The sequence below is a fragment of the Narcine bancroftii genome, chromosome 4, assembly GCF_036971445.1.
Source record: "Narcine bancroftii isolate sNarBan1 chromosome 4, sNarBan1.hap1, whole genome shotgun sequence".
Taxonomy (NCBI): domain Eukaryota; kingdom Metazoa; phylum Chordata; class Chondrichthyes; order Torpediniformes; family Narcinidae; genus Narcine; species Narcine bancroftii.
This window is the reverse complement of record NC_091472.1, coordinates 311,113,383-311,127,348: the sequence shown is the minus strand read 5'-3', so window position 1 is coordinate 311,127,348 and position 13,966 is coordinate 311,113,383. Positions and strand designations below refer to the sequence as shown.

General features: G+C 43.1%; 1 protein-coding gene across 2 annotated transcripts in view; it reads right to left on the bottom strand.

Moving 5' to 3' along the window:
- Positions 1-13,214, bottom strand: part of cyp27a3 (cytochrome P450 family 27 subfamily A member 3) — a 108,690-nt gene extending 95,476 nt beyond the window's left edge. For both annotated transcript variants that reach the window (XM_069935913.1, XM_069935914.1), the window contains exon 1: positions 12,906-13,214. In XM_069935913.1, the coding sequence (XP_069792014.1) occupies positions 12,906-13,148 (243 nt within the window). In that variant the 5' untranslated portion in view covers positions 13,149-13,214. The remainder of the gene's footprint in view (positions 1-12,905) is intronic.
- Between the last annotated feature and the right edge of the window lie 752 nt (positions 13,215-13,966).

The following is a 13,966-nucleotide window of genomic DNA, read 5'->3' as shown; positions in this document are numbered from 1 at the left end:
GAGAGGGCAACAAGCCACTGGAGTACAAAGGGCAAAAAATCTTCATTTATCCAGATATAAGTTTTGAACTCCTGAAGAAGAGAAAGGAGTTCAATACAGCAAAGGCGATTTTATGGAAGAAAGGGTATAAATGTATACTAAAGCATCCAGCAGTATTGAAAATATTTATTCCAGGACAGCAAAACAGACTATTCTCGGATCCAGAGGAAGCACGAAAATTTGCAGAACAATTACAAAATAGACTGAGAGATGAAGACGTGTAACGAGAGTACAAAAGACTGCGAACTAAAAAGACACACAAGTTTTGAACTCCTGAAGAAGAGGAAGGAGTTCAATACATCGAAAACGATCTTATGGAAAAAAACTATTCTCGGATCCAGAGGAAGCAAGGAAATTTGCAGAACAACTACAAAACAAACAGAGAGATGAAGACATGTAATAAGAGTAAAAATGACCATGATTTATATGTATGTGGGTAAAGAGGTATATGTGTGTATATGTATAATGTGCATACATGAATGTATCCGTATTTAGAGGAAAACCTATGGGATGGATCGCCAGAAGAAGGAAGAAGGAGAGATTGGATAATTGAACAGAAAGGGTGACAGAAATGGAGGAAAGAATTGAGAAGGTGGAGGAAAGGCTAGATAAGAGGGAAAATGAAATGAATATGTGGGGGAGGGAAAGTGTGGGAAAAGATGGACTCATTATAGAATTACAGTAGGAGGAATAACATCAAGATTGTGGGGGCGAAGGAGGGTATGGAGGGAAGAGAACTGGTGGGGTTCTTTAAAAAATGGATCCCAGATATGCTGGGGAGGGTTAAAATTGGGGACAAATTGGAAATAGAAAGATCCCACCGGTCTCAGACCCTGTAGTTTCAAGATGAAACAGAACATCTTCCGCTCCTCTAACATGGTGCTTAAAGCCAGTACGCAACCGTCGTCATTGGGAACGACCCTCTGAAGCAGCGCTGCATCTCCAATCCCCACTCTCCCATGCCCACACCAGTGGCATCACTGCTATTACAGAAACACCACTATTTTTTGTTGCAAGACGAAGGCAATAATCATTTGACTTCAGGAGAACACACCCCTATCCATATTAATGGTGCTGAAGTTGAAAGATAAGCTGAAAGCATTTAGGAATAAACATCTGACCCGGGATAACACATTGGAGTAATGATCAAGAAATCACACCATCTTCTTTCTTAGAAGATTAAGGAAGTTCAGCACATCCTCCTTGTCCTTCAATAGTGATCGGACTTCCAGTGATAGAAGTGCGGGACGGGAGCTGCTTTTCTCAGGATTGGAAGAAGCTGCAGAAGGTGGTGAATGCAGTTCAGAGCATATCACCCACAAGGGCGGCACGGTCAGCAGAGTGGTTAGCGCAACTTAATTACCGCACCAGCGACCCGGGTTCGAATTCACCACCGATGGTAAAGAAGTGGGTTTCCGCCCACTGATCAAAGCATACCAGGCTGTAGGTCAATTGGGCACACGGACTCCTGGGCTGACAGCCCTGTTATCGTGCTGCATGTATGTGTTTGTATATTCTGCATGGGTGCTCCGGTTTCCTCCCACCCTTTGAAACGTAGGTTTAATTGGGGACACGCGCTTGTATGTCTAAAAAAAAAATTTAAGTACCCTCCATGGATTCCCCCTACATCCCCACTGCCTAGAAGAGACTACCAAGCGCACACCAACAGGCCAGAGCACAGTTTCTTCCCTGCCTCTATCACCCTCATCGATAGAGAATTTCAGGAATTCAGCACCATGAGTCCCACATCGAGAGTTATCGCGCAACAAGAGCTTTGGGCTTGGTGCTATTACTCTATATATTGCGCTTGTTACACAGCCAAATGAATGTTGGAGATAATGTGTCCAGAAAAAAGTGGGGGTGTCTGGACGTGCTCCAGGATTCTTTAAGGTAGCTGTTCCAGGCAGATTCTAAATAGATTAGATCCATATTCTTTGGAGTTCCAAAGAGTGAGGGTTGAGCTTATTGTGACATACAAGATCCTGACGCAGCTTCACATGGGAGATGTTCTCACTGGCAGGAGACTCCCATGAGGGGATGTAGTAACATAGGAACCAGTTGTTAAAGAGAAGCGTAGACATTTATTTTTGCAAGGGGTGCGGAATCTCTGAAATTCTCTATCCAGGAGGGTTATTGAGGCTGGATCATTAAACATATTTAAGATGGTGCTCGATACATTGTTTTTAATATTTTGTTTAAAATCACATACCATAATATTAGTTACTATATATTGATACAAACATAATGTGATTAATAATTTTTAAATAAACAACACCCCTAACCTCCCTCCATTTTTTAAAGATCATGTAATTGAGGACAGTGCCGAAGGAGTTGGGACTTCAAGCAGATCAGGCATAACCGAATTGAATGGTGGGGCAGATGAGGGGCAAGGGCTGATATCTCTTGTATTCTGACATCTGATGCAGACACAATTGACTGAAGAGTTTCCACTGGTTCATACAACCGCAGAAACAAGAGGGGCTTAGTAGCTGAGGGACTCATACAGGCTGCGGGCTGCTGGAGACTGGCTCGTGTATTGGAGCAAGGATTTGAGAGGGTGCTAAGGGCAAGAAGGGCTCTTGAAGGCCCCTGGGCACTGAAGGCCTCCTGATCATTTCAGAGGTTCGGATCTGGAGCTCGGGTGGCGGACGGTTCGAACTGGAGTCCGCGCGGCTGGAGGTGAATCCACGGACACTCCGTGACTCGGAAGCACAAAAGTCTGCAGACACGTAAAATCACACCAAAATGCTGAAGGAACTCAGCTGACCTTTTCCGCGTCCACAGGAGGTGAAGACATATTGCCAATATTTCAGGCCTGAGCCCTTCTTCAAGGAATAAGCCAGAAGCAGGATCTCAGACAAGTCTCAGAATTCGAACAATAAAGGGCTCAGGCCCAAAATGTCACCAATATCTTTACCTCTTATGGACAGCAAAAAGACCAGCTGAGTTCCTCCAGCATTTTGGTGAGATTTTATTAAACTTTTTTTTAATATTTATGATTTTCCAGTTTTGATCTCAGTTGTCAACATTATCAGTATCAATGTTAACATGGTCAATATTGACAACAATTTACAATTGTCCATTTTGTACAGTTTCTACAGAGTTCAAGCTTTTTTCATCTCCCTTACTCCCCAACCCCCATATTCAACACTGGATGTTTGACTATTCGTAATTACACAAGACATTAAAGAACATTCACAACAAAAGGGTGAAACACATGTCGGAATTTTGTGGGTATGTCACAGCACAGCAGTCAGAGCCCAGGCCGTTTCATTTTCTTGACTTTACCTGGTCGGGACAAGTTGCCTCCCCCCCCCCCCCCCCACCACTGTGCCCAAACAGCTGTGGGGTATCCAGGTAAGGCGGGGCGGTGAGACCTGTAGTCGTGCTCCCACAAAATTTAATAGGGTTGCCAAATATTTTTGAAAGTATTGTATTTTTTTATCAAGTCTTTAAGTGACTTTCTCCAGGGGAACCCAGCTCCAACGTATAATGCTCAGGCAGGAGTTGGATGGCCAGATATCCGCTATGCACTTCCTGGCCACTGCCGATGCGATCATCACAAATTGAATTTGGAATTTGGACAGCTTCATTGTAAGTCTCATGTCCATTATATTTCCCAACAGGAACAACTCAGGGACCTGCGGGGATTCTTTACCTATGATTTTTCTTAGGACTTGACTGAGCTCCACCCAAAAGGGCTTCACTTTGGCGCACGTCCAGGTTGTGTGCAGAAAGGTTCCTGTCTCAGCGCCGCATCTCAAACATTGACCTGGTCATTCTGATTTAGATCTGCTCAATTTTCGTGGCGGAAGGTATAGCTGGTGCAGAAAATTGTACTGCACCAGCCTGTTCTGCACATTGATGGCTGTCGTCATGCTGGGCTGACATTGCTCATCAATTGTTATTCCTAAGTCTGACTCCCACCTCTTTCTTGATTTGTGAAGGCCTGGCTTGGGTCCTTCCTCTTAGAGCAGGAAATACGTTGCCGAGATGAACTTCCTTGTGTTCCCCCTTCAAATCGTGGTCTCTCTGTCGCTGCATTTGGCTGAACTTAATTTGTCTTGTAAAAAAATATCTTTTCTGAAGGAGTTTTTAATGATACTGAAGAGATTCTCATTTGCTTCTCTTTCTTCTCTCATACTGTAAGGGGTACCAGGTGACGCTAAAGGTAACTCTGTGTCTGCCTTATGACAGGCAATTTCATGTGATATTACATATTCTGTAAGAGGTACAAGGACTGCTTAAAGAAATCTCTTGGTGCCTGCAACATTGACCACCGCCAGTGGGCTGATATCGCCTCCAACCGTGCATCTTGACGCCTCACAGTTCAGCGGGCAGCAACCTCCTTTGAAGAAGACCGCAGAGCCCACCTCACTGACAAAAGACAAAGGAGGAAAAACCCAACACCCAACCCCAACCCACCAATTTTCCCTTGCAATCACTGCAACCGTGTCTGCCTGTCCTGCATCGGACTTGTCAGTCACAAACGAGCCTGCAGCAGACGTGGACATTACCCTTCCATAAATCTTCGTCCGCGAAGCCAAGCCAAAGAAGAAGAAGAAAAAACATGTTCTGTACAATAAAGGAATCTTGAATCTTCGGCCCAACTCTTCCCTGTCTCTCCAATCTAGTGCCATTTGTCCTTTTCTCTCCAAACTATATACCTGTCCAATTATCTACTGCTGGAGAGGTTATGCTCAAGGAAGAGAGACAGACTACGGGTGTGATTTCAGTCCTTTTATTTTGTTCTCGTAGCTCTGCTTATAAAGGGCTCAGGAGCCTATCTCCAATATCGTCATGTCACCCGACCAGTGGCAATACGATCCACTTCCTGGGATTGGCCGTTTAGCGCTACCCGGGGAGCAGCCAATCAGTGAGCCCCTCTCATCTCTGGGTGTGGCTGCTTCCCTAGCTCCAACTGATTGGCTGCTGCTGGCCAGCCCATCGGAGTGGGGTGCTGCAGCCACGGGCTCCTGGTGTTGGGTCGCCGCTTCAGGCATGGCTTTTATTATGGACATAGGCACAATGTAGATACACGAAAATTCTTTCCATCTACAGCCACACAGGTACAGACACAACTACAATAAAATTAAGTTCCCACACAATGCCAAGACAGAAAAAGAGAGAGCAACTATAGAAGAATAGAAACATGTATCCACAGTTGCAGTTCGTGACTTTATAAATGAAATAGATGAGGGTTATACTCAGGTTGGCGGAGTTGTGGATATGGTTGTCATTGGTTACAACAAAATATAGGCAGGTTGCAGAGATAGGCAGAAAAGTGGCAGATGGAGTGTGAGGTGATGCATTTTGGAAGGTCATACTTGAAGGCTAGGAATTGTGGGGCCCAATTAGAAAATTGATAGCGGGGCCTCTACTCTACAAAAGTCGAAATTGATGTTTTATATTTCGTGTAGAATGCCAGTTTTCGCCAAAAAGCATTAAATGCTTGATGTACTAAATTTTGAAAGACAATATGAAAGTTTTAATTTTTTAATACAAGTTAAGACCATTACAGACCTACTGTTTATGCAGGTCTTTTAGAAACAGAGTTTTCTGGCTTTTTTATTTGCAAAATCTTTCAAAATAATTTCAACATCAATGGTTTTAGTTATGTCATTTTCTATAGATCACATCGCCAAATTGTTTAGTCTCTCTTGTGAAATTGTTTTAATCAGTTTTAGTTTTGAAAAATTTCTTTTGCCTGATGTGACTGTTGCGGGCATTGTTAAGTAAATCCTCAAAGCAATAAAAACATTAGGAAATGCTGTGAATCGATTGTTTACTTTTTCTTTCTTTTTCTTTGGCTTGGCTTCGCAGACGAAGATTTATGGAGGGGGTAAAAAAGTCCACGTCAGCTGCAGGCTCGTTTGTGGCTGACCAGTCCGATGCGGGACAGGCAGACACGATTGCAGCGGTTGCAAGGGAAAATTGGTTGGTTGGGGTTGGGTGTTGGGTTTTTCCTCCTTTGCCTTTTGTCAGTGAGGTGGGCTCTGCGGTCTTCTTCAAAGGAGGTTGCTGCCCGCCAAACTGTGAGGCGCCAAGATGCACGTTTTGAGGCGTTATCAGCCCACTGGCGGTGGTCAATGTGGCAGGCACCAAGAGATTTCTTTAGGCAGTCCTTGTACCTTTTCTTTGGTGCACCTCTGTCACGGTGTACCAGTATTCAAACAGAGCTTGAGGCTTAACGACACTGAAGAGAAGAAAAGTTTTCAGAGCTTCAAGTTCTTCAGCCAACAGATAACCATCCACATATTTAGTTGTTTCGGTATCTACCTCTCCATCAGTGCTCTGTTTTAGTATGCTGTCAGTTAAAGCTGCTTCAAGGTCTGCCGTGTATTTCCTTATTTCCGCCCTTTGTAAGCTCTGAACGTTATTTAAAAATCCAAATAATTTTACGTGGCTTTTAAGCTGGTTAAATTTAGGCTCTAAAGATTCAATAGGTTTGTCTAGCACTAAGCTGAAGCATTGAACTCTGTGCTTCTTTTGGATCATCTAAAGCTTGATCTTTTGCCTCATATGGAAACATTCTCTTCCTTCTATGTAGTTTTTTTTCTTGAAATTGTCTAAACTCCAATGGTAATTCAACGGCTTCAGCCAATTCATTTGCACCTATTAGGATATCATTAAAACTGCCCTCTCTGTAAATTCTTAGCCATGATAATAGTTTTTCAAATGACTCTATGCCTTCATCAATGTCCTTTGTTTCACCTTGTAGTTCCTTGCTTACATAGTTAACTTTAAAAAGGACTTCATGCCAAAATATCAAAGAAACTAAAAATTTGTAGTCTTTTAGCTGGTTTGCTAAAGACTCAGCTTCTGCTTTTACCTTGGGCTCATCTATTATCTCCGATATTTCCACAGGTGCATCATATACTTCTCCAACCTGATAACGAACAGCTTTAACACTATCAATCCAGTATTCCCACCTCGTGTTGCTCAAGGATTTCACTGATAACCCGGGTACATGTTTGTTAAAAACTGCCCACCTCTTAGTTGATGCAGAGAACAATATGTAGATCCTTTGCAAGATCCCAAAAAATGTTATAGCATCTGGACAACACTTGGCTACATCTCCGAGTCAAAGGTTATAATTGTGACATGCACAGGGTACAAAGAAAACTCTTGAATTATCCTTCAACAGTCATGCTTGTATTCCAGATGTGTGACCTTCCATGTTGCTACCATTGTCATAGCCTTGGCCTCGAATGTCTTTCACCTCTAAATTTAATTCCTTCAGTGTGTTTAATAATGTTTTATATAAATCTTCTCCTGTGCTACTTTCAACCTGCATAAACTTTATGAAATGTTCGTAAACACCTGAAGGAGCCAAGTGACCATCAGACACATACCTGATCGTAAGAGACATTTGGTCTTGGTGACTCAATTCAGGTGTGCAATCTAAAATTATGGCGTAGTACTTAGCTGCTTTTACGCGTTTCAGTATCTCATTCAAAACAGCTGTAGCCGTAATGTCTAGTAGTTCATTCTGAGTATCTTTTCCTAAATAGTGTTTATGAATTTTGTGGGATTGACTTTTCGCATATGTTCTTCAAGAATAGGGTCAAACTTTCCAAACAGCTCAACAAGACCTAAAAAGTTTCCATTGTGTACACTCTCATTACCAACTTTTTCCTCTGTTCCGCTAAATGCTAGATTTCTCTCAGCAAGAAACTGCGCTATTGCTACTAGCCTTTTGAATACTTGCTGCCAATGCTTTGCATGTTCATTGACAATTATTTCAAGTTCTTTGTCAATTGTCTGTCCATTACAAAGTCTTTGGTGTGACTCCCAGAAACTGAAATATTACCAGTAAGTGAAGGAAATTATTCAGTTTATAAGAATATTATTAATTTGAAATCGACTGATCGAATTAAATATCTTGGTATAATTTTGAGTGTTAATTATCAATCTTTATATAAATTAAATTATGCTCCGTTAATTAAAAAAATTAAAACTGATTTGATTAAATTGAAAGATTTGCCTATTAATTTAATGGGAAGGATAAATACAATTAAGATGAATATCTTTCCGCATATACAATATTTGTTTCAATCTATTCCGTATTTACTTGATAAATTTTTTTTTAAAGAATTGAATAAAATGGTTAGGGAGTTTTTATGGAGAGGTAAATGTTCGAGAGTAACTTTGAATAAATTAACTTGGAAATATGAGTTAGGGGAACTACGTTTACAACATTTTCAAAATTATTATGAAGCAGCCCAACTTAAATTTATTAGTTCATTGATGGATTTGGGACAGCCTCCTAGTTGGGCTAAAATTGAGATGGCAAGTATTTCTGAATTTGAAATACATCAGTTTTTGTTTAGGTGGAATAGAAATTTGTTACAACAATATAATGTGCCTATACTAAAACATTTAATGAAGTTATGGATAAAGAAAAATAAAATGATAGGCTTTAGGGGTAAATTATTGGCTTTGACTCCGTTGTATAATAATCAACTTACTTCTTTTTCAATACATAATCAAAGTTTATTGCATTGGAGATTTAAAGGTGCGAAAAATTTGGGAGATTGTTTTAAAGAGGGTAAGTTTTTATCTTTTAATCAGATGAGGGAAGATTTTGGTTTTGATAAGAATTCTTTATTTCTTTATTATCAAATTTGATCTTTGGTAAAACGTATGTTTGGTAGAGATATGATTTTACCTAAAATGACTAAATTTGAGACTTTCTTAAGAAGGTACCAAAGAAGGATTATATTTCATCTATGTATCAAATATTACAGGATGGTATGGATAAAAAGGGTTGGGAGAGATCTAAAATTAAATGGGAAGCGGATATTGGTTTTATTTTTTCTGAAGAGGATTGGTTAGATATTTGTTATGATAGTGTAACTAGATTGATAAATGCACGTTCTGCAATGATTAATTACAATTTTCTACATCAATTATATTTGACACCTGAAAATTTTAAAAAATATGGTTTTAATGAATCAGATTTGTGTTTTAGATGTGGTGATACGGTGGAACTTTTTTTCATGCTGTTGGTTATGTATACATATACAATCTTTTTGGAAGAAAATTCAATTGTTTTTAGAATATCTGTATAAGATTAAAATAGTTTTAGATCCAACAGTATTTTTATTGGGTAGTTTGCAACCTCTGAAAGGTTTGGGATTAGATAAATTCCAGCTTGCTTTTGTATATTTAGCTTTATTCGTTGCGAAAAAATGTATTGCTAGAACGTGGAAATATACAAATATCATTGATATTAATAGATGGTATAATGAGATAAAATATTGTTTAATAATGGAAAAAATTACGTATGTTTCACATGATAATTATAATTTTTTATTAATAAATGGCTGTTATACTCGGAATATTTACATTTCTATTTATATTGACTAGATTTCAATATGTATATTTAACTTTTTCTTTAATATTCTTTTTTCTTTTTTTATGGCTCTCCTTAGGAGAATTGGTTGAAGGGGGGAGGGGTCTTTTTCTTTTCCTTTTTTTTCCTATATAAAAAAAATCATGTTCATGTTTAACTGTTGCATATGTCATATATTATTTGTTTTTTTGAACAAATAAATAAAGTTTTTAAAAAACAGTCTGGAAGAACAGGGGGTCCTTGTGATCCAAATCCATACATCTTTCAAGGATGCTGCGCAGGTAGATAAGTTAAGAAGGCCTATGGGTTGCTGGGCTTCATTAGTTTGGGGCTAGAGTTTAGGTCTTATGAGGTAACTCTGCAGCTCTATAAATCTCCGATGAGACCAGACTTGGAATATTGGGTACAATTTTGATCACCTCATTATAGGAAGGATGTGGAAGCTATGGAGAGGGTGTGGAGGAGATTTACCAGGATGTTGCCTGAATCAGAAAGTATGTCTTATGAGGCAAGGTTAGCAGAGCTGGGACATTTCTCTGTGGAGCATAAAAGGTTGAGAGGTGACTTAATAGAGGTCTACAAGATTATGAGGCATAGATAAGGTGGACACCCAGCACCTGTTTCCCAGGGCAGAAATAGCAAACACCAGAGGACATTTGTACAAAGTGAAGGGAGGGAGCTTTAGTGGAGATGTCAGGGGCAAGTTTTTTTTGTTTTTTTTTTTTTTTACACAGTGGCTTGTGGGTCTCTGGAATACATTGGCAGAGGTGGTGGTGCAGGCTGGAACATTAGGGGCATTTAAGAGACTCTTAGACAGGAACATGGATGAAGGTTCCACAGATACTGTCTTACTTTGAATTTTTCTTGCACTATTTTTTATTTATTTTGTAATGTGTTTTATATAAATGTTTGCAATGTGACGCTGCCATAAAATGACAAATTTTGTGACATGTTCATGACAATAATTTCTGATTCAGATTTTTTTTTTGGTTGGTATATATGGGCTGAAGGTTCTGTACTGAGCTGTAATGTTCTATGTTACAGAAATGCTAGAGAAACTCAGTCGGTCTCGCAGCATCATTCGGAGGTAAAGATCCCCTGAGTTCCTCCAGCATTTCTGTGTGTTTTCACTGACATCACAGCATTGGCAGACTTTGATGTTTTGCTCTTCATGCGCACAGTGACGCGGACCACGCTACAAAATGGCCGGCGAACACGGCAACTGCACGGACATCAGCCTTCATCGCAGGTGACCTCCTGCATGGCGGGAAGATGGGGAACTTTGGCCACTCCGATGACATGGAGCCCATATAAGTGCCGGAGCAATAAAACCAATCTCGTTTTCCAAGGCTTTAGAGTGCGTGTCAATCTTCTCCACGGTCACATAGCGCGAACGCTACAATGTTCTATATTTTCTACAGGACAGGCGGATCCAGAGTGATCTGAGAGCAGTACAAACAAGTTCACTGTGGTTCATATGTGTTGAGAGGTATAAATATGAACTCTAATGTGTGTCGTGTCGTGTCCCCTTTGTATGTGCGAGGACATAATCAAGCACTCTGGAGACATAATATACAGCCAACTGGCTTGGTTTAATTATGCCATGTTTTTGCCTTGTGGAACAATACATTAAGGCATCTCTGCGCATGCACCACTCATCAGTGTGATATGGCCAATACAGTATTCATGCTCGTAGCAATGAAATAGCCATGGGTATTTTTAATATACCACAACATGTTTGAAGTAAAACACAATGGTGGAGAAACTCAGCAGGTCAAACAGTGTATGTCATAGAGCAGATAAAGATACAGAACCAACTTTTCAGGCTTGAGCCCTTAGTCAAGGGATGGCTATGGGAGTAAGTCTAGGTGAGTACATGGTCATAGAGCTTGAGAGCAGCAGGGATTATGGCTGGGGAGCAGGGAGAGAGAATCCCACTCTTCAGAGAGCAAAGGAAAACTCCTTCCTCGAAGAGATTTTGCAGTCGACCAAAGTAAAGCACGGTAGCACTATTAATCAACAACATTAGACTCTTGGTGTTGTGATTGCTTGCCTTTGATCACTTTAAGACATCAACACATCCCACAAGTGGCTGGCCCAGCTAGCTCCAAGGCAGGTACTGAGTTTGGGTATAACAGCCTTGGGATTTCTTGGTGGGGGGTGGAATGGAATCCCAAGCCCCTTTCACACTTGCCAGTGATCCCACGAATCAAACACCAAATGGCCTTTAAAGTGGCAAGTGTGAAAGCAAAGCCTGCTCAACGCCAGCCTCATGATGTCATCTCACACTGGGGATTGACGGTCTCGAGCCCTAGTACAATCCCTGGCATCGAGATCAGGCCAAGTGTGAAATGGGCAATCGCTTCTCTCTTTTGCATGCTGCGTCATGCTGCCACTTCCAGTTAAAGGTAGAACAGACCCTTACAAGCGTGAAAGCGTTCAGTATCCCAGTTTGCTCCTATCCCAGCACACCGAATGGCCAGTTTGGTGGGACACAAGTGTGAAAGGGGCTCCAGTTGCAAGGGACCAGCCAGCTCTTACAATACCTACAAAATAGCTCTACAGGGGTTCCACCTCAAACATCAAAGTCTGCAACACAGTGGTTGAAGTTCTTTGGCTTGGCTTCGCGGACGAAGATTTATGGGGGGGGGGGGGGGGGTAAAAGTCCACGTCAGCTGCAGGCTCGTTTGTGGCTGACAAGTCCGATGCGGGACAGGCAGACACGGTTGCAGCGGCTGCAGGGGAAAATTGGTGGGTTGGGGTTGGGTGTTGGGTTTTTCCTCCTTTGCCTTTTGTCAGTGAGGTGGGCTCTGCGGTCTTCTTCAAAGGAGGTTGCTGCCCGCCAAACTGTGAGGCGCCAAGATGCACGGTTTGAGGCGATATCAGCCCACTGGCGGTGGTCAATGTGGCAGGCACCAAGAGATTTCTTTAGGCAGTCCTTGTACCTTTTCTTTGGTGCACCTCTGTCAGGTGGCCAGTGGAGAGCTCAAAGCCAAGGTTGAAACCTTGATGAAGGGTTCAAGCCAGAAATGTTAGTTATGGTTATTTTTTTTTTACCAGATCAAGGACACTGACCTGCTGAGATACCCCAGCTTTATGTTTTTATACTTCAGTCACCGTGTCCTGCAGACTTTCTTGTGTTACTGGAGGAAAATGTTTGTTGGACATTCAAGGGGAACAAACAAGATGAGATTCAGACTTGGAGAAGACAACAGAAGTAAAACTATTCATACTTAAAGAAGGGCTCAAGCCCGAAACGTTGGTTCTGTATCTTTATCTTTGCTACATAAAGGACCCTGTTGACACGCTGAGTTTCCCAACTTCTGCAGGGTCCCAAGTTCGCCCTCGGGGTCACTGGAGAAAAGTTTGGGGGTCACTGGTGGAAAGTTTGGGGGTCACTGGTGGAAAGTTTGGAGGTCACTGGTGGAAAGTTTGGGGGTCACTGGTGGAAAGTTTGGGGGTCACTGGTGGAAAGTTTGGGGGACAGGGGACGGGTTTTGATCCTTACCTGCAATTCGTGTGATTTGCTGGAGTAACCCTTCAAGAAATGCCAGTAGAAGGTCCAGAGTAACCCGTGGCCGGGAATGTCCCGAATCGATTTCAGCTCCCTGGTCGGTGCGTCGGTCTCGGGGCTGAGATTCGCGGCCGGCCTGGCGTCCGAGCGGGACCGGGCAGGTGGAGGGATGGCCCGGGTGGCGGTCAGCGGGCGGCTCCGAGCCAGCAGGCAGCGCAGCCACCAGACCAGAGACATGGTAACAGCTGCTTCCCTTCCGTTCGCCTGTCCGAATGCTTCGACCTCCCGATCCGACCCCCCCCCCCCCCCCCCCCCCCCACCAAATCTCTTGACTTGGACTCGGGAAGCGTCTCCAGAGGCAGACGTTTGGGAAGGCAAGGGGAGGACACCCAGTGCGTGAACTTATAGAGCCTCCCTCGTCCCCTCCCCCCCTCCTCCTCTTCCCAATTCTCCTCCTCGTTCATCCTCCCCCCTCTTCCCCTCCTCTCCCATCCTCCTTTCTCTTCTCTTCCTTCCCCTCCCCTCCTCCCTCCCCTTCCTTCCTCCTTTCTCTCCTCCTCCTTCACCTCCCATCATCCCTTCTCTCCTCCTCCCACCTCCTTCCCCTCCCCTCCCTCCCCTCTTCCTTCCTCCCTCCTCCTCCCATCCTCCTTTCTCTCCTCCCACCTCCCCCCTCATCCCTTCTCCTCCTCCTTTCTCTCCTCCTCCACCTCCTTCCTCCCCTCCTCCTTTCTCCTCCTCCAACCTCCCTCCCTTCTTCCTCCTCCCATCCTCCTTTCCTCCTCCCACCTCCTTCCCCTCCCCTTCTCCCTCATCCCTTCTCTCCTCCTCCCCTCCCTCCCTCTTCCTTCCTCCCCACCACCTTCTTTCCCTCCACCCCTCTCCCTACCCCCTCCTCTCCATACACCCACCTCCTCCTCCCCCCCACTTCTTCTCCCCCCTTTCCCATCCCTCCCCCCTCCTCCTCTCCTTCCTTCTCCCTCCCCCTCATGCTGCCGGGATGAAATCACCTGGGACTACTGGGGGACGGGGTGGGGTGGGGGGGGGGGGTGGCT